Source organism: Chiloscyllium punctatum, chromosome 17 (genome assembly GCF_047496795.1).
Source record: "Chiloscyllium punctatum isolate Juve2018m chromosome 17, sChiPun1.3, whole genome shotgun sequence".
In the NCBI taxonomy this organism is placed as follows: domain Eukaryota; kingdom Metazoa; phylum Chordata; class Chondrichthyes; order Orectolobiformes; family Hemiscylliidae; genus Chiloscyllium; species Chiloscyllium punctatum.
The window spans coordinates 101,318,239-101,341,915 of NC_092755.1; the positions used below are offsets into that span (position 1 = coordinate 101,318,239).

At 40.5% G+C, this 23,677-nt stretch overlaps 1 protein-coding gene across 1 annotated transcript in view; it reads right to left on the reverse strand.

Annotated features, from left to right (window-relative positions):
- Positions 1-23,677, reverse strand: part of gas2l1 (growth arrest-specific 2 like 1) — a 62,354-nt gene that overhangs the window by 19,134 nt on the left and 19,543 nt on the right. The window contains exons 2-3 of the mRNA XM_072588066.1: positions 7,561-7,668; positions 1,661-1,757 (exon numbers count right to left, since the gene is read on the reverse strand). Of these exons, the coding sequence (XP_072444167.1) occupies positions 1,661-1,757; positions 7,561-7,668 (205 nt within the window). The remainder of the gene's footprint in view (positions 1-1,660; positions 1,758-7,560; positions 7,669-23,677) is intronic.

Genomic DNA, 23,677 nt, shown 5'->3' on the forward strand with positions numbered 1-23,677 from the left:
AATAAACACAAAGTAAAAAAGGAACTTAACCCAATGCTCTGACAGACAGAGGCATTATCCAGAATAATGCTAAGCATTGGGACGAGAGTAATCACAAATGCAGTTCCTAACCGGTGCTGGGTTAGGAGATCAGACTACAGGATAAGTTTGTAGTTGGGAGGGATACATTAAAAAAAAATTAATGAGGGTCCTCACCCTAATTACTGGCCAGTGACACCTGCAACTGACAGCAAGTTTCACTACAAACTCTCCTGAGCTGGTTGGATCACAGGTCTTTTCCATCTCCAGTCAACATGAGAAATGGCTGCATAACTGAGCTACTGGTGAACTGCCAGGAGGTGATGTGTATCATGGGTGAAATAATATGTTCAGCAGAAGGGTGGAGCATTGGAAAATTCTACTTAATAAAAACAGATTACAATGAATAGCTCACAATGCTTTAACAATTTCTCTACCAGTTAGATTGAAATCTCTTCAATGTGGTTGTATTGTTACCACAAGAGAATATCACTACACACCTGACAGCCAAGGTCGGCAGAATGCAACATGCTATTGGGGCAGCTTGCCAGGTTCTCTCTCAAACTACGCAGCCTGATTTGCAAATTCAGCCCTCAGGACAAGCAGAAGCAGGCTAACAGGAAAAGTAGTCAGACCTGATGAGCAATTTGAGTTGTATGCATTTGGACACGAGTGAGTATTTAGCCTAGGCTCTCACAATCTAATCTTTATTTCAATGACACCCACACACCTTCAGGTGTTAGTGGATGATGCTCAGGAGCAGAGAGTTTGGCTCACTTCCCCTCCCCTTCCCCCCATCTTTTACTTAATGGGACTTCAGGACAAATTGCATTGTCCAACTCTTCAAATATATTAAAATTCAAGTTAATCTAGTCTCTATAGCTCTTCTACACACTGTCCTTCCCCCTTGTAGGATCCAGAGTCTGTCTGAAAATTGAAATTAAAAGAAAGATTGGCTAGAATCTGTTCACTTGGACAATCCAAACATCATTGTCTTATACCTTTCCAAATGCTGGGGCTCCTTCCTCTGGAAAGGAGGCCAGGAATGGGGATCATTTTGTAGATCAAGATTATGGAAGGGTTTCGCATGCTACATGTGAAAACATTTCCACTCAAAAGTGAGTATTGCAAGATAGTCACTAATAAATCTGATTTGCTTAGTGGTTCAAAGGTGAAATTAGCTACCACAAACAGCAGAGTGAGTAAATATAATTGAATTTAAAGGAGGGATCTGGAGAAGCTCACGTAGAAAAGAATAGGAAAAAGATACATTGAGGAGGTTGGTTGAATGAGTGGAAAAAAGAGGAGGCTTGTGTGAATTCTAAATGATAGGATAGACCTAATTAATGGCTGAAAGCACTCGGTGGTCCTGTAAATAGTGTCAGTGTTCTTCAACACCCAAGAAAAGATACATAAAATGAGCCCCTTTACACAAAATGTCACTGCATATCCCAACTGTTGTGAGCTATCAGGACTATTCCACAAAAAAAATTAAGTGGGAGAGGAGTAGGGGTGACAAAATGATCATAACCAAGAAGCTGACAAGACATCAGGTGATTGTAGTTATTAAAAGGAACTCACTCAGGTTTGAAAAGGAAACAAGATGACAGGGAGAGGGATATACCATTTGGCACATACTTACTGAGTGAAGCACATCTACACGGATCATGCTTATCCAGATAATGTTCAAGCGTATCCCAGCCTCCTCCAACACGCACCATCACATGATTTCTCAAAACCTGCAGGAACAAAAGGAATATTTTTGTTTGTCCTTGATCGAGAACTGGTAAGCAATTGGCTTCCTAGATTTCAAATACAGCTGCACTTTTAAGCAAATGAGATTGAAGAACTATAGAAACAACATTAAGAAATGTATGGTCACTGTGCTCATTAATTCAGTCATCATTTGGAGATGCCGGTGTTGGACTGGGGTGTACAAAGTTAAAAATCACACAACACCAGGTTATAGTCCAACCGGTTTAATTGGAAGCACACTAGCTTTCGGAGCGACGCTCCTTCATCAGATGATTGTGTGACACAATCACCTGATGAGGGAGCGTCATTCCGAAAGCTAGTGTGCTTCCAATTAAACCTGGACATTAATTCAGTGACTGTTTCATATTCAATCTGTACTCAGGTTAACATGCCTCAAAATAACCCTTGATAGTTTTCAGTCCCTTCCACGTGTCCATTTCTACATTATTCAAAACCTCCACTCACTAGCAATACCAAAAGGCTGTTTTGTTAATCATAGAATCCCTATGGTGTGGAAGTAGGCCCTCCGGCCCAATAAATCCACATCAACCCTCTGAAGAGGAACCCACCCAGACCTATTCTCCCTAACCTATATTTGCCCTGACTAATGCATCTAACCTACACATCCCTGAACACTATGGGTAATTTAGCATGGCCAATTCATCTAACCTGCACATCTTTGGACTGTGGGAGGAAACCCACGCAGATATGGAGAATGTGCAAACTCCACATTGCTGGTTTTGTAATCTGCGCTAGGTAATGGATTGAAACTCATTCCATGCAGAATTTTTTTTTTTCTTTAAAGTTGTGGGGGGTTCAAGATCTGTGGTAGGTTCCACCTTGTGCAAGAGATCAAAGGCAAATATTGCAATTCACTGTTCCACCCTGTTCGTCATCTCTCTCAACCGGCCCCAATCCAACCTGATTCTATAATTTACTGTGCAATCCTGTTCCTCACCTATTTCCCACCCACACCATGTCCTGATCCAACAATGACAAATTTGATTTACTATGACTCATATGATTTACTTTTATTTTTCCCAGTTACTTGATATGCAATTCAGTGCAACACACACTTTTGCAATGTAATTGAAGAAATCAGGAAAAGTCAAAAACATAAGACCATATCTGTAGGCCTGCTAAATATTCATTTATTTCAAGATTTCATTAACGCAGAATTGAATACATTTTTGAAATAAGAATAGATTAAGGGGAAAGAACTGGCATTTGAATGCTTAACATCAAAAAGAGCTGGTACCAATGTAATCATTAGATCTTTTAGATACTTCACGACCACCAATATTTTGAGGAAAAGTCCAAATAGGCCATAATTAACTCTCAAACTTGTGGCACAAGACTTTACACAGTTTAAAACAAAACAAACAAATCCTGTATAAAAATTAAACAAAGAAATTACTACTAATCTAATGCTATGGTTATTCCTTATGCAACTAACTCAGTCAAAAGGCAGAGAGTTGTACAGCATGGAAACAGATCCCTTGGTCCAACTCTTCCATGCTGACTTAATATCCTAAATAAATCCCGATTGCCAGTGTTTGATCCATATCCCTCTAAACCCTTCATATAGTTTACCCATCCAGATGCCTTTTAAATGTTGTGATTGTACTAGTCTCCACCACTTCCTCTGGCAGCTCATTCCATACATGCACCACCCTCTGGATGAAAAGGTTGTCCCTTATATATCTTTCACCTCTCATCTCTGCCCTCTAAGTTGGAATTCCCTAACCTGAGGAAAAGACCTTGTCTATTTACCCTATCCATACATCTCATGAATAGCCCCAGTGTCTCCCTGTAGCTCAAGCCCTCCAACCCTTGCAGCATCTTTGTAAATCTGTTCTGCACCCTTTCAAGTTTATCTGTCCTTTGGCAGGGAGACCAGAATTGCAAGCAGTACTCCAAAAGTGGCCTAACCAATGTCCTGTACAGCAGCAACATGACCTCCCAACTCCTATATTCAATGCACTGACCAATAAAGGCAAGCATGCCAACACCTTCACAATCTTGTCTGTGACTCCACTTTTAAGAAACTACGAACCTGCACCTCAAGGTATCTGCTCAGCAACACCTTCCAGGACCTGACCAGTGTATAAGCGCTGCCCTACCAAAACATGGCACCTCGTGTGTAGATTAAACACCAGCCACTCCTCAGCCCATCTGATCAAAATCCCGTTTTACACTGAGATAACCTTCTTCACTGTCTACAACACCACCAACTTTGGTGTCATCTGCAAACCCACTAACCATACCTCCCATATTCACATCCAAATCATTTATATAAATGACAAATAAGAGCGACCCCAATAGTGATCCTTGCAGCACACTACTGGTCACAGGCCTCCAGTTTAATACTCTACTTCTAAAACCGGTTCCTCCCCCACCCTCCACCACAGACAATAAGTACATAAATCTTGATGGTAGTTGTTCTTTTCCTGGCACTAACCCAAGTAAAAAGTAAGTCTCAACATTCTGGAATTTACTTTTACCCCACCTCAGTATATCAACTATTTTAGGAGGGATGAAATGTTATGGAGATCCTTCATTTAACTTTTGAGATTCTCCAAATTCTTTTCTGACCTCAACTATGGACTGCTCACTCAATCATTAAGGATTTGCTGCATTTTATCTTATGGATTTAAACATCATAAATACTCTTGGTTTTGCATGGCCCTCTATGCTCCAACAGTTGACTCCTAGCTTTTAACAGATAAAACAGAGCATAGAACAATACAGCACAGAACAGACCCCTCGACGTTGCACTGACCTGTGAACTAATCTAAGCCCATCCCCTATACTATCCCATCATCATCCATGTGCTTATCCAAGGATTGTTTGAATCTCCCTGATGTGGGAGAGTTAACTACATTAGCAGGTAGGGCATTTCACACTCTTATCACTCTTGGAGTAAAGAACCTGCCTCTAACATCGGTCTTAAAGCCATCACCCTTCAATTTGTAGTTATGCCCCTCGTACAAGCTGACATCATCATGCTCTGAATAAAACTTTCACTATCTACCCTATCTAATCCTCTGATCATCTTGTATGTTTCTATCAAATCCCCTCTTAGCCCTCATCTACATGCTTGGTCACCTTCTCAAAAAACTCAATTTAGGTTTGAGAGACATGACCTGCCCTTGACAAAATCAAATTGTTGCTTGCTAGATGATTATAAATCTTATCTCTTATATTCCTTTCCACAACCTTTCCTACAACAGAAATAAAGCTCACTGGTTTATAATTACCTGGGTCATCTCTACCGCCCTTCTTGAACAAAGGGCACATTTGCAATCTTCCACTCCTCTGGTACTAAACCTGTAGACAATGACGACTCAAAGACAAAAGCCAGACGCTCTGCCACCACCTCCCTAGCTTCCCAGAAAATCCTCGGATAAATCCCATCCAGTCAGGGGCCTTGTCTACTTTCACTCCTTTTCTAGAATCGATAACACCTCTTCCTTCCTAACCTCAATCTTTTCTGGTTTAACATCTCTTTTCCTCAGGAAAAGGAGAATATTATAGAGGAGAAGAATGGGATAACTGATGAGAAATATGCGTTTAGTGCCTCTCAGATCTCCACAGGGTCCACACACAACTTCCCAATTGGTGTCTTTGACTGGCCCTATTCCTACTCTCATCATCCTTTTATTCCTCACATATCTACAGAAAACTTAAGGGCTCTCCTTAATTTTACCTGCTAAAGATTGGTCTTCTTACTCTTATGCCATTACTCTGACAAAACCAACTGCTTCCAAGCTAACTGCCTTCTGCCTCCAGTTCAAAGACAACCTCAACAGAATTTTTCCTCTAGATACAAACTAGACTAGCTATATTTTCCCCTTTAAAATCCAAACTGAACTTGAGTCACAGCCACACTGTATGCCTGAAACAATGTTAATATTTGCTTTAAGATGTAGGCCCGAGTAACATTTATTTTCTTTTGCTCTCCCAACTCAAAGCTGTATCTACCCAAAAATACAGAAGCTTTCCATGTAAAAAACCCCAGTTAAATTCAGCAAGGGCAACTGCTATTCCCTACAACTACCCCTGACAATTTGCCATGCTTTGGGATGAACTCAAACTGAAATAAAACTTAAAGTTTTGTACAGTACCATAAATATATCTTTTTCATTCTGCAACTCGTTCAAATTTATAATTCCAATGAGTATAATGTACCTCTCTCCAGTCCACCTCGATGCCATAAGAGGTCCAGAGGTGGATAACACATTGTCAGAAGCTTTTTTACTCCATCATTTCTGCCATTTCAAGATAAACAGGTGAAATGGTGAAGTAGTGAAATGGAGGTCAGTGGGCTAGGAAACTAACAACTCTCTGGCAACATGGGTTCAAATTCCACTATAGTAACTGGCGGAGTTTGAATTCAATCAAAGTAGTGTGGGATTAAAAACTAGTCTCAGTAATAGTGGCTATGAAACAATGGTCAGGAAAAACACTTTGGTCATAAATGTCTTGTAGGGTAGGAAATCTGTTGTTGTTTCTTGGTCTAATGTATGTGTGACTCCAGATCCACAGTAATGGGGTTGACTCTGCCCTCTGAATCAACCCAGTTAGCACTTCATTCAAGGGTAATCAGATCTTTAAAAATTTATTTTTAAAGTAGAAGATCAAATAAACTTGGTTTTAGTTGTTTTCCTTCACATTTGTCCTACAATTTTTTTCTCTTTCAAGTAGTTGTTAATTTAGTTTTGAAAGTTACTGTTGAATCTGCTTTACTGCCTTTAATATTGTGTACAGTTCTGGTTGCCACACTACAAGGATGATGTGGAGCCTTTGGTCAGAGTACAGAAATGATGTACCAGGATGTTGCCTTGCTTAAGAGGGTATTGACTACAAGGAGAGATTGGACAAACTTACTTGCACTTGAAAGCTAAAAAAAAAAGAGGGCAACCTGATAAGAGTTTCCAAACTTGAGAGGCAGGGATAATTGGAGTCTTATTCCCAGGTAGAAATGCCAATGACTAAGGGACACAAGTTGAAGGTAAAAAGGGGGCAAGTTTAAAAGGAGATTGGACAGACATGTTTTTGTTTGTACAGAGGGTGGTAAGTGCCTGGGAATGCACTGCCAAAGGTGGTAGTGGGGGCAGCTACAATAGCAACTTCAGTGAAGATGGCCAGTCACTTTCTGCTCAGTACTGGAGACTTCTTTTTCACCTCAACAAAACTTTTTGGGAAAAAAAAAGAGAGACTCCCCCACAAAAACATTTGAAAATTGATTGCTTTTGAGCTGCTGGGCGTCACAAGCTGAAACTTGTTGGAATGTTGACACAGCCAACCTTTGACAGCTCCTCATTGCAAAACTTGTATGAGCAAAGTCCATTGATATCTATCTGAAAAAGATTTGTGCATTAAAACCCATTCTACTTTGTCAGTACCTCAGTATCTGCACAATGCAAATTCTTACTTCTTTCCAACCCAAATTTGCCACACAGTTCATCCCAACTCTATAAAACCTCCCTTCGGTGAGTAATGCTTTGGAATTATCCATACTTGGACTAAAGATTAAAGCATTTTCATTATTCCTGCTGTTTGGGCCACATTCAATTTCAAAGACTCAATGAACAAAGTGATGCAGCAACAGAAGGACAAAGCCAGAATCTGTGGTTTTGCTTTTTATCAGCCATCCTCTTGCTTGTGCTAGCCTGATGTAGTATTGATATATCCAGTTCCCTTTTGTAACGTACTTGTAACTGCTTGGTACAAGCTTAATGGTTAGGTACAACATTAGAAGTGGTTATAGCACAAGGCTCTTACTCTGATGAAGATCAATGTGCTGGTCTCACCGACTTTATATTTACCCTCAGATACTTTTGTCATAGGGAACTGTGATGGACACGTACAGTGGCCAAGGATCTCACGGACCTGAGAGAAACAGAAAAAAGAAAATCAAATGAATAAACACATGAATGCCTCCAATCTTCACACTGCCTTTGCCTGTATAATAAAAACAAACATTGCCAGGATCTCCAATTTTATTTTTAAGAAACATACTTGCACTAGCAACATGTCTTTTATGTCACAATATATCCACAATTATCGTACAAGCTGACCTTTCTGATCAAGCACGACAAACAACCAATAATGTTCAGTTGAAGAAAAAAAAACCTGTAAATGAGAAGAATCTTGTGCTCACGTCCCGCCGTGTAAGAAGAAAGCCTGATAGTAGAATGCAGTTTGTTTTTTTTTGGAATCGTCGTTTAAAGTGTCCCTGCTGTTAGTGAGGAGAGAAGCAATTGGAGACCATTAAACCACAAAATGTTGGAGCAATCATTCTGCTTGGAGTCTGCTCCATCATTCTGGCTGATCTGATAATCCTCAACTCTGCCTTTTCCCCACAACCCTTGATTCACTAAATGATTTTAAAATCCACCTATCGTTTCCTTGAATAGAATTAACTACACAGGTTCTACAGCCCTCTGCAGTTAAAAACAAAACTCCACAGAATCAGAAGAAATTCCTCATGTTGGTCCTAACTGGGAAAGCCCTTATTCTGAGGGTAAGGCCTCAGATCATAGACACACTCAAGAGGGGAAAAAAAATCCTGGCTGCATTGACCAAGTCCTCAAGTCTCGAGTTACACATTAGATTCAGACTTTATTTACCCTGTGCCAGCATATCTGTGGCTCAGATATCAATCCAGAGATAACCACATTTGAGGTTGTCCTTTTTAATTTAGCTCCTAACTGTTCAAGTGCTCAATTTCTAGTCTAAAATGGACAAGAACAGGATCCCTCCCCACCCCTCCCAAGTTCTTCTCTAGTCAAAGAGAAGTCATTGACCGGCAATGCAGCCTTCAGGACTCCCTACAGAGAATACATATCCCCCTAATTATCCTGCCCCCCCCCCACCACACACAATTATGTCTTCACTTCCTGCCTTCACTTGAATGGTTTCCTGTACTCAAGTGCCATGGTCAGTCTGCTCAACCTCCCACTCTTTTCTGCACAGCTCACAAGAACCTTGTAACTGTTGGACAACTGTTGTTAATGAGCACAGGCCAGTGTTGAATAACAGTCTGATGGGGTGTGCCTGCCTTGTTGCGAGAAAGAAAGTATTCAGGTAACTTTAACCTTCCTGGAGGTGAAGCAACATCTGTAGCTCCGACTCCAGCTCCACAAGCTACAAACAGCTTTGTGCGTTACCCCAGCATGCCCCCTGGCTCAGTATTGCTGTACAGGGAGCAATAGAAATAAAGAGACAAGCAGCTTAATTCAATGTGGACTGTACTGATTAATTCGGTTTTAAATACAGCAAGTTAAACATCCATTATTATATTATAAACAGAAGCACAACTCGGCCAATCAGCTGACTGAGTCTGCTCTTCCATTCGACCATTGAGAAACATCATTCTCCTGCTGTCTCCCTTTCACCCTTGATTCACTTACTAATCAAGAACCTATCCTATCCTTTTTTTAAATACACTCAATGATTTGATGCCCACAGCCTTCTGTGGCAGAGTTGCACAGATTCACTGTTCAGTGGCTGAAAATATTCCTGCAGGTCCTAGTCTCTCCTATGAGTGAGAACATCTTCGCCACATCCACTCTATTCTGGCCTCTCAGTATTGAGAGTTTTAATCAAATCTCCCTTTATTCTTATAAACGTCATTGATATTTTTATAAACCTCCTCTGGACCCCCCTCCAACGCTAATACATCCTTCCTTAGATACATGCCCAAAATTGCTCAATATTCCAAAAGCAATCTGACCAGAGCCTTATACAGCCTCAGAACTACATGTGTGCTCTTGAATCCAAGCCCTCTTGAAATAAATGCTCACACTGCATTTGCCTTCCTAACTGCAAACTGAACCTGCATGTTAACCTTAAGAGAATCCTGAACTAGGATTCCCAAGTCCCTTTGCTCTTCAGATCTCCAAAGCCTTTCCCAGTTTAAACAATAGAATATGCCTCTATTCTTCTCAAAGTTTATAGCCTCTTACTTTTCCACATTACTACTTATTTGCTCATTTTCTCACCCTGCCGAAGTCCTCCTGCACAATTCCATTTTCTCAATACTACCTGCTTCTCCAACTATTTTTGCGTCATCTACAACATCCCTAGTTCCTTTGTCCATATTGTTAACGTATAACTGTTGTCCCAATACTGACTCCTGTGGAACTCCACTTGTAAACATGAGGAAACTATGATCATTCGAAAAAGAAACCTTCAAATTTCTTCAAAAACACTCACCGAGTGTTCTCCATGCATTAGAACATTACAAAAACAAAACTAACTTCCTGCAGCTTTTGGTCTCAAATGACCTTTGCAGGGAGTGTCACTTGAAAAATTTCTAAGGCATGAAGTAAAGCTCTTCAGAAGATTGTGTAGGAATGGAATAAAAGGTTAAGTGCTGAATCAGCAGGCAAATGATTCTCCTGTGCAAAGCACAAATGTATAGAGCTTGCTTTGTCAGTAATATTTTTGTAATCTGCTAACATTCGGTTGCTGGCAGTCTTGTGAAATTCTTTCATCAGTTGGTATAAAATGAAAATAAATCCACCACGTTGCCAGTTGAGTACATGCCAGCTGCTGAGTAAGTGTGAGGCTGTGAGCTGTACACCAGGATAGAAGAGCAGCTTCTACCATTCAAGGCAAAAGTGCGGTTTTAGGCAAGAACAGAAGAACGAGTTGCACAGTAACAGATCCACACGCCATAGACTTAAGACAACAAATTGATAATTATGAAACTCTCCGTAATTTAGAGGTTTTATAGTAATTCCAGTATTAAAATAAACATATTGTACACACCAGGCCACAAATGGAATCTGAAATTTGAGTGATTACATGCACACAGAGCTCCCAAGCCCATTCAGACATATCTGCAACAGGACCACAGACAAAACACTCCCTTCAGGCTCCAGTCTACTTTATTAGGCTGAGGGTACTAAAGAAGAATACACAAACATGAGTTACTGAATTAATGTCAGCAATCTAAAGCAGAGGAATGAGCGTCACCTTGACTTTTCTTTGATCAAATGAATTCACTGTGAAGACAGCTTCCATTGTGTGCCATTAGTCAAGATTTAAAAAAATAGCATAATTGATAGTGATAATAAAATAGTGATTTTAAAGTGATCTTCCTACATACTACAAATTCAAACTGACATTACGTATTTTAATCATGCAATAGCTCATTTGAAACAGCTAGTGATTCACTGATTTTGCAAGACAAGCTTTTGCGGAATCATCTCCCAAACCCCACTGATTGGTGGACTAGAGAATGGAGCAGGCAGTGACTTCTTTCATCCAACTGGTTAAATTAAGAAAAGCATCTGTCAAGATTTCCCAAACATTTTTAAACCAGGACAGGACCAAAGTATTTACAGCACGGTGGCACAGTGGTTAGCACTGTTGCCTCACAGCGCCAGAGACCTGGGTTCAATTCCCGCCTCAGGCGACTGTCTGTGTGGAGTTTGCACATTCTCCCTGTGTCTGCGTGGGTTTCCTCCGGGTGCTCCGGTTTCCTCCTACAGTCTAAAAATGTGCAGGTCAGGTGAATTGGCCATGCTAAACTGCCCGTAGTGTTAGGTGAAGGGGTAAATGTAGGGGAATGGGTCTGGGTGGGTTGCGCTTCGGCAGGTCGATGTGGACTTGTTGGGCCGAAAGGCCTGTTTCCACACTAAGTAATCTAATCTAATCTATGCTATCCTCCCCAGAGCCACATGCTACAGACTCCCAGGTCTTACTATGACACAACACTAATCCACACTATCGGAATTAGTGCCTTTCCCAAAATTCCTGCTCCTTAAATGATGCAGTGGTTTAGCAAAGGGCAGCTAGTTAAAAGGACAAATAGGAAATTTTCCAGGCTAATATCTTAAAATTTTAAAAAAACACACTAAGATTTAGCAAAACCTCTGTTCAGCATCCTAAAATAGCTCTTCATTTACATAGGTATCAAGCAGAACCAAAATATTTTATAACAAACATTGCAGGAACTACTGTTGCATTACAGGCTCTGACACTTAGAGGTGACAGATGTAACGCCACGTGTAAACAATAATCAGCACTAGAGCTGTACCATGTTCAAATAAAGTCTACAAATTTACCTTTCCATGACTAAAAGAAATGGGAAAAGTAAAGAGATCTTGTGATGATTGTTGAATTTAAATGCTCTATCTCTGTCTAATATCCACTGTACATCACCCCCCCTCCCCCCCCCGATGATGATGCCGGATGTTGGTGTATAGTTTAACATACATTCAGACACACTAATGAAGAGGCTTTCTTGCATCCAAACTTTCTGCATAAAGTGAGTGCTGATGGACCGTAAGACTGAACTAGTGATGGGTGGGGAATGACTTTAGAAGAACAACCAATCTGATTTTTCCAAATACCTACACAGATTTTCAATGGATACTGACAGGCATGGGATATTATGAGTACATCTACCCACGCCCTTACGCATATAATGTAAAAGATACTAAAGAGAGGTCTGTGTTCTGAGAGAGGTCAGACTCTCTCCTCTCTACATCCAATCTCACTAGACTATTAAATATTGTGGGACCTTTCACTACAGTAAAGGACAATATGAATGTATGTTGATATTGTCCATACAACCAGCTTTAGAAGATTGAAGTTACCAGTGGATTAGAAGGCCGGTAACCATATGATGATCTTTCAATTCAGTTGAAATCAGAAAACTGGAGTTTTCAGCTGAATATGCACCATTGTGGGGTTGTCATCTTGCAAAATACTCAAATCTCTGAAGAATACTATAAAATAAATGCAAGTTAACGCTCACTGGAGGGCATCTAAATTCATGTTTCTATCACAGAAATGAGCTATAAATAACAGCTTGTACTAGCAGCTGTCACTGAGTGTAAACACAAACTGAACCAGAACAGCATCCTAATAACATCTCTGGGATTTGAACTGGGGACAGGTTCTGAACTGGATCATTGCCAATCTATTCCAAACTGGTTGCACCATTTGTGACTGAGTTGATGAAAGGTGAAGCATGCAAAGGTGAGCATCATAAGTGACCACTCCACACTTAGTCACGAAGAGTATAAAGGAAGTAGGAGTAAACTTAAGAGGGAAATCAGGAGGGCAAAAAGGGGACATGAGATAACTTTGGCAAATAGAGTTAAGGAGAATCCAAACGGTTTTTACAAATACATTAAGGACAAAGGGGTAAATAGAGCCCCTCAAAGATCAGCAAGGTGGCCCGTGCGAGGAGCTGCAGAAAGTGGGGCAAGATACTAATTGAGTATTTTGCATTAGTATTTACTGTGGAAAAGGATATGGAAGATATAGACTGTAGGGAAATAGATGGTGACATCTTGCAAAATGTCCAGATTACAGAGGAGGAAGTGCTGGATGTCTTGCAACGGGTAAAGGTGGATAAATCCCCAGGACCTGATCGGGTGTAGAACTCTGTGGGAAGCTAGAGAAGTGATTGCTGGGCCTCTTGCTGAGATATTTGTATCATCGATAATCACAGGCGAGGTGCCGGAAAACTGGAGGTTGGCAAATGTGGTACCACTGTTTAAGAAGGGCAGTAAAGACAAGCCAGGGAACTATAGACCAGTGAGCCTGACCACAGTGGTGGGCAAGTTGTTGGAGAGAATCCGGAGGGACAGGAGGTACATGTATTTGGAAAGGCAAGGACTGAATAGGGATAGTCAACATGGCTTTGTGCGTGGGAAATCATGTCTCACAAACTTGATTGCGTTTTTTGAAGAGGTAAGAAGATTGATGAGGGCAGAGCAGAAGAGGTGATCTATATGGACTTCAGTAAGGCGTTCGACAAGGTTCCCCATGGGAGACTGATTAGCAAGGTTAGATCTCACGGAATACAGGGAAAACTAGCCATTTGGATACAGAACTGGCTCAAAGGTAGAAGACAGAGGGTGGTGGTGGAGGGTTGTTTTTCAGACCGGAGGCCTGTGACCAGTGGAGCGCCACAAGGATTGGTGCTGGGCCCTCTACTTTTTGTCATTTACATAAATGATTTGGATGCGAGCATAAGAGGTACAGTTAGTAAGTTTGCAGATGATACCAAAATTGGAGGTGTAGTAGACAGCAAAGAGGGTTACCTCAGATTATAACAGGATCTGGACCAGATGGGCCAATGGGCTGGGAAGTGGCAGATGGAGTTTAATTCAGATAATTGTGAGGTGGTGCATTTTGGGAAAACAAATCTTAGCAGGATTTATACACTTAATGGTAAGGTCCTAGGAAGTGTTGCTGAACAGAGACCTTGGAGTCCAGGTAGATAGGATAGTGAAGGCGGAGTTTGGTATGCTTTCCTTTATTGGTCAGAATATGGAGTATAGGAGTTGGGGGGTCATGTTGTGGCACTACAGGACATTGGTTAGGCCACTATTGGAATATTGTGTGCATTTCTGGTCTTTTTCCTATCGGAAAGATGTTGTGAAACTTGAAAGGGTTCAGAAAGGATTTACAAGGATGTTGCCAGGGTTTGAGCTATAGGGAGAGACTGAACTGGCCAGGTCTGTTTTCCCTGGAGTGTCAGAGGCTGAGGGGTGACTTTATAGAGGTTTATGAAATTATGAAGGGCATGGATAGGGTAAATAGGCAAAGTCTTTTCCCTGGGGTCAGGGAGTCCAGAACTAGAGGGCATAGGTTTAAAGGTGAGAGGAGAAAGAAATAAAAGGGACATAAGGGGCAACTTTTTCACGCAGAGGGTGGTACGTGTATAGAATGAGCTGCCAGAGGAAGTGGAGGAGGCTGGTACAATTGCAACAGTTAAGAGGCATTTGGATGGGTATATGAATAGGAATGGTTTGGATTGATATGAGCCGGGTGCTGGCAGGCGGGACTAGATTGGGTTGGGATATCTAGTCGGCATGGACGGGTTGGACTGAAGAGTCTGTTTCCATGCTGTACATCTCTATGACTTAGCCCAGCCACGCAGAGTGAAATCTGCCCACCAGCATTAATTGACAGTCTCGAAAGATAAACAGCCACACAGTCAGCATCACCACTAAATAGGAGAAGCCAGTTTCAAACATTTAGTACAAGATTATTCACTGACATATCACAGGTGCCTTCCGTCTACCCCTAAAGAAAGAAACATCCTGCACCTGTTGCTGGTCTGGTTTATAATAGTCAACACTGGCACTTTCCTGATCTTGATGGCTCAGTACTCACTGGATATATTAAACTTGTTTTCAGGACAGCTTCTAATTTAAATTTCAATTTTTGTTATAATTTCTTGCTCACTTTCAGGGCCATTCTCTCCAATATCTCACTTTTTCTAGGAGAGAGCAGCAAGTAATAAACCCAGAGACCTCTAAGACACTTCAGGAACATTAATAACAAACCCACCAGGATGACTTGGCTAATAAAGGATCATGCTTCCCATGCAAAGGATGGAACAAGATCAGGTTAATTAATCAATCTTATGGTTAAATTCAAGTGCAAACTCACATTGATTACACTATGACAGCATTTGGTACACATATGTACTGTTATAACAAACTATGTAATCAGTAAAATAAATTGATAGCATTTGTTTATTTTAACATGTGCTATCTGATTGCTGTTATAGAGATGTAGCTGTACAATGACAAGAATCAGGTCCTCAATATAATACACTCCAATAGAATAGGAAGCTCGGTAAAGGTGGAGGGACAGCATTGTTAATCAAGGATAACATTGGTGCAATAGTTAGTGATGACCCATGTTCAAGGGACCAGAGTAGAATAAGTTTGGGTGGAGACGAGGAACAGGAGGAGAAAATGAATGGGAGTGGTGTATGGCTCCCTAACAGTAACCACAGTGTAGGAAGAAATATTGGATGCTCTTGACATAGGAACAACAATAATCACAGGAAACCTGAAACCAGTTACAAACTGCAAGAATCAGATTAGCAGCATCAGAAGTCATACAACACCAGGTTATAGTCCAACAGATTTATTTGAAATCACAAGCTTTTGGAGCACTGTTCCTTCATCAGGTGAAGTCCTCTTCAATAGAGGAGGCTAGCAGTGGCAGCAGAAATGAAGAATTCAGAGTGCTTTGAGATTATGCTGGTTTAAGAAATTTTCTGGAACCAGCCAGAGAACAGGTTACATCGGACTTGATATTGTGTAGTCTGAGGTAAAGACCTCAATGTGAAGGCACCCTGAGATACTAGAGATTACATTAAGACTGAATTTTACATCCAGTTACAAAGTGAGAACATTGGGCTGAAGACTAGCATTTTAAATTTGTACCAGAGCAACTAGGCAGGTATGAAAGCTAAGCTACCTGAAGTGAACTGGCATACTAGGCTACAGGATAGATAATTAGAAATAGAGGTTTTAAAAGTCGATATTTCAGATTACATACATTCCTGCAAAAAAAAAGTAATGTTCTAAAAGGGAAGAACTCAGCATTCGTAGTTAACTCAAGTTGGGCAAAGCATCAAATTTAAGGAAAAAGTATCACATGTAGCAACAAGATAATATAGCATGTAATCAAGACAGCTAATGGGATCCTAACCTCTACTGAGAGAGGAATTGAATGTAAAGGCAATATGTTATGCTTCAAATTATATAGAGTACCAATTGTGGTCACACTGGAAAACTGCGTGCAGTTTTGGTCTCTATTTCGAAGAGAGAAATATGGATGCATTGGGGCAGTTATAGCAATGCTTGAATAAGTGGGCTATCTGAGGGGGGTATGTTGGACAGCCTGGGCTTGTTACCATTAGAGTTTAGAAAAGTGAGGGATGCCATAATTAATTGAACCATACACTATCCTGAAAGGTCTCAGCAAGACAGATGTGAAAAGGATGTTTCCTCCATGGCTGAGTCCAGAATGAAGGGCCAATGCTTTAGAATTTGGTATCTCCCTTTTTAGGAACAAGGTAGGAGATTGAGAGATTTTGGAACTCTGCCTCAGAATGCAGTGAATGCAGAGTTATTGAATGCTTTTAAGCAGAGTAAGATAGAATCACAGGCAAAGGCTATTAAGGCGAGATGCAAATGTGGAATTCAAAACCAAGTAAGATCATACTGAACTGGTACAGCAGGCTTGATGGACTGAGTGGCTTACTTCTGCTATTGTGTGTTCATATGTCAAGCTGCTAAAATGTAACTGTAATTGGTCAATGATGTACTTCACATTCCATAACATTTAGCGCATGTCAATTTGTCTAAAAATGGAGAAACTAAACTGATGAAAACTTTGGAAAGTTGTGAAAATCTGACAAATAATACCACTATAATTATTGGCTTTCAAATGACCACTCTTCACTGAGCTCACGTATTACTACTTTTAACATGCAAATATTTAACAATGCATGATACCAATTGGTTTTGCATATTTGAGTTCTAAATTATTAATGGTATAGTTGCAGAGTGTGCGATGAACACCCACATTGCTCATTGTTTGTGCCACTTTATTTACTACAGGGTATTTTAATGTTAAAATTGGATCCTACATCAAATCAAAACTTTCCAAAAGTTTTCATCAGTTTAGTTTCTCCATTTGCCTTTGAACAGAAAGGAGCATGAGAGAGATATTCAATTAATGGTTGATTCTGGTTTTTGAATGCTTAAGCACAGATTTCAAAACATCCTGAGGAATGCAAGAGAATTTTCTAACATTACGATCACACTGTCAAAGAGCCTCATCAGAACTGGTCTTTTGTTCAACCCAATTACTCCAGGGTGCAAAGCCTGAATGGGCTCCTAATTTTAACTTGTTAAAAAAGGAAAAAAGATCAGGCAGTGATATTTTCTACAACATTTTTACTTTCATAAAATCAAGCATGGACTATATTTTGTATTTATCTGCAGAATCCCTACTGGATTTTAGGCTGGTTTAAAAAAAAAATGTCCCTGTAACCTAACTTTCTAATGAGTGGACAAGAACTCTGCTACACTGATACAACTAGAAGCTGCTGAGTCTCAGAAAGCCAGCAGAAAATGCTGATTTTAAGTCTCAGCAATTTGTTTTAAAATACCAGAGAGCACATTTCACTGCATTTACAATCTGATGTTCACATTTACATCACAAATAATTCACAAGCCTCGTTGGAAGGCCCACAGTATGCCTAAAAACAAAATGAATTCTCATGGTTAAGGAGACTACACTTTTGCCAAGTCTTACTGGTAAACTATCGAGGATTTGAACCAGGGATGAGAGACAACACTGAAGGAGATGATTGTCCAAAGTGCTTCCCATGCACGACACAATGGCAATGTATTACCAACAGCCTCACATCTATTGCGTGGGAATTTAAAAGGATTGGGGCATTAAACTAGTATGAAGGGGAGGTTCGGGTATCCTGAGTAGTAGAGAGAGAAAATAGAAGGTTAAGGATAGTTCAAAAGTTAAAATGGAACAAGTTAAATAAATAGGGCAGGCACCAGAGAACAAAGTAAAACTGAAGAATTAAACAGTTTATTTCAATGTCAGAGGCCTGATAGATAAGTCAGATGAATTCAGGGCATGTTTGGGAACATGGACTGAGACATCATACCAATATGGAAACATGCCTGATGGAGGGAGGGAGGGACAGGACTGGCAGCTCAAAAAGGTCCAGGGTATAGATGCTACAGAAAGGATAGAGGGGGAGGCAGGGGAAGAGTGGGTGGGGCACTTATGATTAGGGAAAACATCACTCCTGTACTTGAGAGAACATTCATGGGGGATCATTCTGTCTAACTTGCATTTGGGTGGAACTTAGAAATAAGGAGGGGATAATCAGCTTGATGGGATTGTATGAGAGAACCCCAATAGTCATCAAGAAACTGAGGAGCAAATATGTAGGGAGATCTCAAATATCTGCAAGAATCACAAGGTTGTAATAGTGGGGGGTTTAGTTTCCCAAACATAGACTGAGACAGTAAAAGGACTTCGATGGGGAGGAATTTGTGTTTTAAAAAAACATCTTCAATGTGGATGTACCTATAGAGGAGCAAAAAGCAACATTCTTTTGGGAAATAAAGGCAGGGCAAGTGCCTGAGGTGTCAGTGTGGGAGCACTTTGGGACCATTGATCATAATGTTATTAGTTTTAAAATAGTTATAGTAAAGAATAGGGCTGATTTGAAAGTTAAATTCTACATAGGCCAATTTTGATGGCATTAGACTGGAATTTTTTAAGTTGATTGGGAAAGGTTATTTGCAGGAAAAGGAAGCTTTCACAAGTGAGACAAAAATTCAGAGAACACATGCCCCTGATAGAGTTAAGGGCAAGACTGGTAGAAGTAGGGAACACTGGATGACAAGACATATCGAGGCTTTGGTAAAGGGCAAAGGAGTTGGCAAATATCAGATATACACAGCTGAGATCAAGTGAATCCCTTGGAGGTGTATAGTGAGAGTAGGGGCATGTTTAAGCAGGAAATCAGGAGGGCATAAAGAGGTATGGGATAGACTTGAGGTTAAGGAGAATCCAAACAACTTACATTATGGGCAACAGGAGAGAGAGAGAATAGGACCCCTTAAAAATCAATGAGGCCATCTATGTATGGAACCACAGGTGATGGAAGAGATCCTAAATGAATATTTCTCATTTGTACTTACTATGGAGAAAGATGTGAAAACAAGGGAACTTGGGGAAATAAATTGTGATGTCTTAAACAGTCCACATGACAGAAGAGGATGTGCCAGAGGTCTTTAAACGCAAAAAGATAAGTCAATCCCTGGGACCTGATCAGGTGTATCCCAGGATATTGTGGGAAGTTAGGGAATAGATTGCAGTGATAGTTGTAACATCTACAGCTATTTGTGAGATGCTGCAAGACTAGAGGGTGGCTAATGTTACACCTTTAAGAAAGGTTGCAAGGAAAGCCTGGAAACTACAGACAGGTGAATTTGACATCAATGGTGGGTAATTGTTGGAAGGGATTTTGAGAGACAAAATTTACATGTATTTGGAGAGGCAAGGACTGATTAGGGATAATCAGCATGACTGTGTGTGGGAAAATAATGTTTAACAAACTTGATTTGAGATTTTTGGAGGACTGCATACAGTTCTGGTGTCCCTGCAATAGGGTAGGATATTAAATTGAAAAGGGTGCACACAAGATTTATAAGGATGTTACTGGGACTGGAGGGTTTGAGTTACGAGCAAGGGTTCAATAGGCTGGAAATTTTTCCCCAGAGCAACTAATGACTGAATTCTGGTCGCCTCACTTTAGGAAAGATGTGGAAGCTTTGGAGAGGGTGCAGAGAAGATTTACCAGGATGTTTCCTGGAATGGAGAATAGGTCGTACATGGATAGGTTGAGAGTTCTTGGCCTTTTCTCGTTGAAACGGCGAAGGATGAGGGGTGACTTGATAGAGGTTTAGAAGATGATCAGAGGAATAGATAGAGTAGGCAGTCAGAAACTTTTTCCCCGGGTACAACAGAGTGTTACAAGGGGACATAAATTTAAGGTGAAGGGTGGAAAGTATAGGGGGGATGTCAGGGGTGGGTTCTTTACCCAGAGAGTGGTGGGGGCATGGAATGCGCTGCCCGTGGGAGTGGTAGAGTCAGAATCATTGGCGACCTTTAAGCGGCATTTGGATAGGTACATGGATGGGTGCTTAATCTAGGATAGAAGTTCGGCACAACATCGTGGGCCGAAGGGCCTGTTCTGTGCTGTATTGTTCTATGAATATCAAGTCAGCCACCCTCTGGTCTGTGGTATTAATATTTACACAAAATGGTCTGTAGGCAAGATACAACCTACAACCTGGATTCTCTAAAGGTAAACATGCAGGTTGAGTCAGTGATTAAGAAAGCAAATGCAATGTTGTCATTTATCTCAAGAGGGTTGGAATATAAAAGCACCGTTTTGCTACTGAGACTTTATAAAGCTCTGGTTAGGCCCCATTTGGAGTACTGTGTCCAGTTTTGATCCCCACACTTCAGGAAGGGCATACTGGCACTGGAGCGTGTCCAGGGGAGATTCACATGGATGATCCCTGGAATGGTAGGTCTAACGTATGAGGAACGGCTGAGGATCCTGGGATTGTATTCATTGGAGTTCAGAAGATTAAGGGGAGATCTATTAGAAACTTACAATAGATGGCTTGGAAAGGGTGGATGCTAGGAAATTGTTTCCGTTAGGCGAGGAGACTAGGACCCGTGGACACAGCCTTAGAATTAGAGGGGGTAAATTCAGAACAGAAATGCAGAGACATTTCTTCAGCCAGAGTGTGGTGGGCCTGTGGAATTCATTGCCACAGAGTGCAGTGGAGGCTGGGACGCTAAATGTCTTCAAGGCAGAGATTGATAAATTCTTGATGTCACAAGGAATTAAGGGCTACGGGGAGAATGCGGGTAAGTGGAGTTGAAATGCCCATCAGCCATGAATGAATTGCGGAGTGGACTCGATGGGCCGAATGGCCTTACTTCCACTCCTATGTCTTATGGTCTTACTATGACTGCAAGCTTCAAAGAAATCATCCAGATATGATGGAGATCAATAGATAGTAACTGCATAAGGAAATCATATTCACAAAGGCCAAACATCTAACTCTTTCAATGTAAAACTTTGTTGGGACACACTCTGTGGACCAGAAATTAAACTGACAAATGCAGAGTCCTGCCTTTTAGGAGGATGTATTGGGGGAGGGACAGAATGTGTGTCTTTTGACCGTTTCTATGGCTCTATCCCACAGATATCTGGAGCAAGCAAGATGGCTGCCTCAACACAGAGAGGGTAATTAGGGCCTCTGGAAAACCAGACAGATTACAATCAGTGCCCTTGAAGATACTATTTTCTTGTACTTTCCGTAGCAGGCAAACTGCTTTGTTATGCCTATTACCATAGGCATGACCCCAGTGAACTTTGATGATGGCAGTGACACAAGTTCTGGGATATAGCACCTTTGCTTTTATATAGAATGTAACATTCCTGGAGATTTCTGGGCCCAAAATGACAACAACAATGAATTTATGAATTCTGAAAATCACAATCAATGAGCACACTTCAAATTGAGACTTGCATTATCAAATGGAGTGGGCACAAGTCATCTCAAAGCCTTGATAAATTATGTTACAGAACAGCACCTTACATGCTAATAAATATTAATATTCAAAGCCACATGGTGATCATATTGTATAGATAGGAAAGTCAACCAAGTCAAAAAAAATCAGAGCAAGATGTAATCCAGTACACATTAAATAGAAGGAAAAATTGACCAACAGGCCTGTGTTTGTTTTCAGAAATAGAGAATACCTAACCTGGAAAGTAGAAAGTGTTTAAATTGAAGCAATTACAATAAATGGAAAAGGGAATTCATTGAAGTCTCGAGGTCCCTTGAATGAATAAAAGGGAAATTAAGCCAAACCTAAAGTTAGAGAAATATTTAGAGCACACAAGATAGATAGATAATGAAGAAAGAGTTTCAATATATAGGAAAGCTCCATAAATAGATGGAGATTAGAAAGGTTAGAGAGTTTTAAAACAAAAAAAAAATGAAAAAAAAAGCAATACCATGACTTCCTACAGGCATGTTAAACAGGACAAGAGGATTATCATGGAGAGTTCAGGCTCCTGAGATTGAGGTGTAGCTTTACAATGGAGAGTGATTTAAAACAAAAACTGAACAAATTCTGTCCTTTCAATATCAACCTTCTCTGAAAATGAACTTATAGGGCTGGGAGGTTACAATGCAAAGAGCAACTGTTTTAAAAGGGATTATAAAAAACCCAAGGAAGGCAAGCTACCAAAATTTGATAACTAAGAATCAAGGAAATACATAGGAAAGGTTCTAAATGGAACGCTGAAAGGATCTGTGAAATTTAACTTCTAAAAAAAAAATCACTGGCTGGCCAGCATTTATTGTCCACCCAGAGTTGCCCTTGAGGTGGTGAGCTGCTTTCTTGAACCATCTGTAGATAGATTCACAATGCCTTGGGGATGGAATAGGAGTCAAATAGTACCAGAGGAAATGCAAGGGAGCCAAGATGGCTTCCCAAGCCAGGAAATCATGAGGCAGGCCTCAAGAGTTTGGCCAAATGACAGAAATAATGAATAAGGTCTGTCAACGCTGATTTCTCAAGCATACTTTTTGCCTGGCCAACCTGTTGGAATTCTTTGCAGAAACAGACTTAATGCTCTGCTATTATATAGATATCATCCGAGGAACTAAACCACTAAAAATTACCCTCAATCCCAAGCCTCTATTTTGTGCAATAGCTTACAGTGAGAAACCACATCAAATGCCTTACTGAAATCCAAACACACCACATCAACCACTTTTACCCTCATCCATCTGGTTGGTTACCTTCTCAAAAGAACTCAATAAGGTTTGTGAGGCATGACCTTCCCTTCACAAAACCATATTGACTATCCCTAATCAACTTACTCCTTTTAGAGGATTATAAATCCTATCTCTTATAACCTTTTCCAACACTTTATCCACAACTGAAGCAAGGCTCACTGGTCTATAATTTCCAGGGTTGTCTCTACTCCTGTTCTTGAACAAGGGATCATTTGCTATCCTCCAAGTCTTCTGGCACTATTCCTGTAGACAGTGACAACAAAGAGCCAAGCCAAAGGCCAGGGGACTTAACTATTTTTACACTTGCCAGAGTTGCTAACACCTTCTCCTAATGCACATCAATCACATTTGGTAACCAGAGATAGGTTAGACGAGAAAATCTTAAAACGGAATATTTGAATTTAAAAAATTGAAATGTGGGATTAATTTCACAATTCTGACATATGGTTGAATCAGAGCCCAATTATCTTTTAAAAGAAAATCAAAAAGTTGCTTGACAAAAAGCAATAGCTAAGGTGTAGATGAAGCGAGTTGCAGCGTGGCATCAAGCTAGGTAGCTCCTGTAGGTTAAAAGAAACTGGTCAGTTCAAAGTTGATGGCTTAAGACATCCAGTTTCTGCATTTAACATTCAAAGATTCTATCAATACTCAATATTGTTACACAACACAGTGAATGAGTTAATTTACCT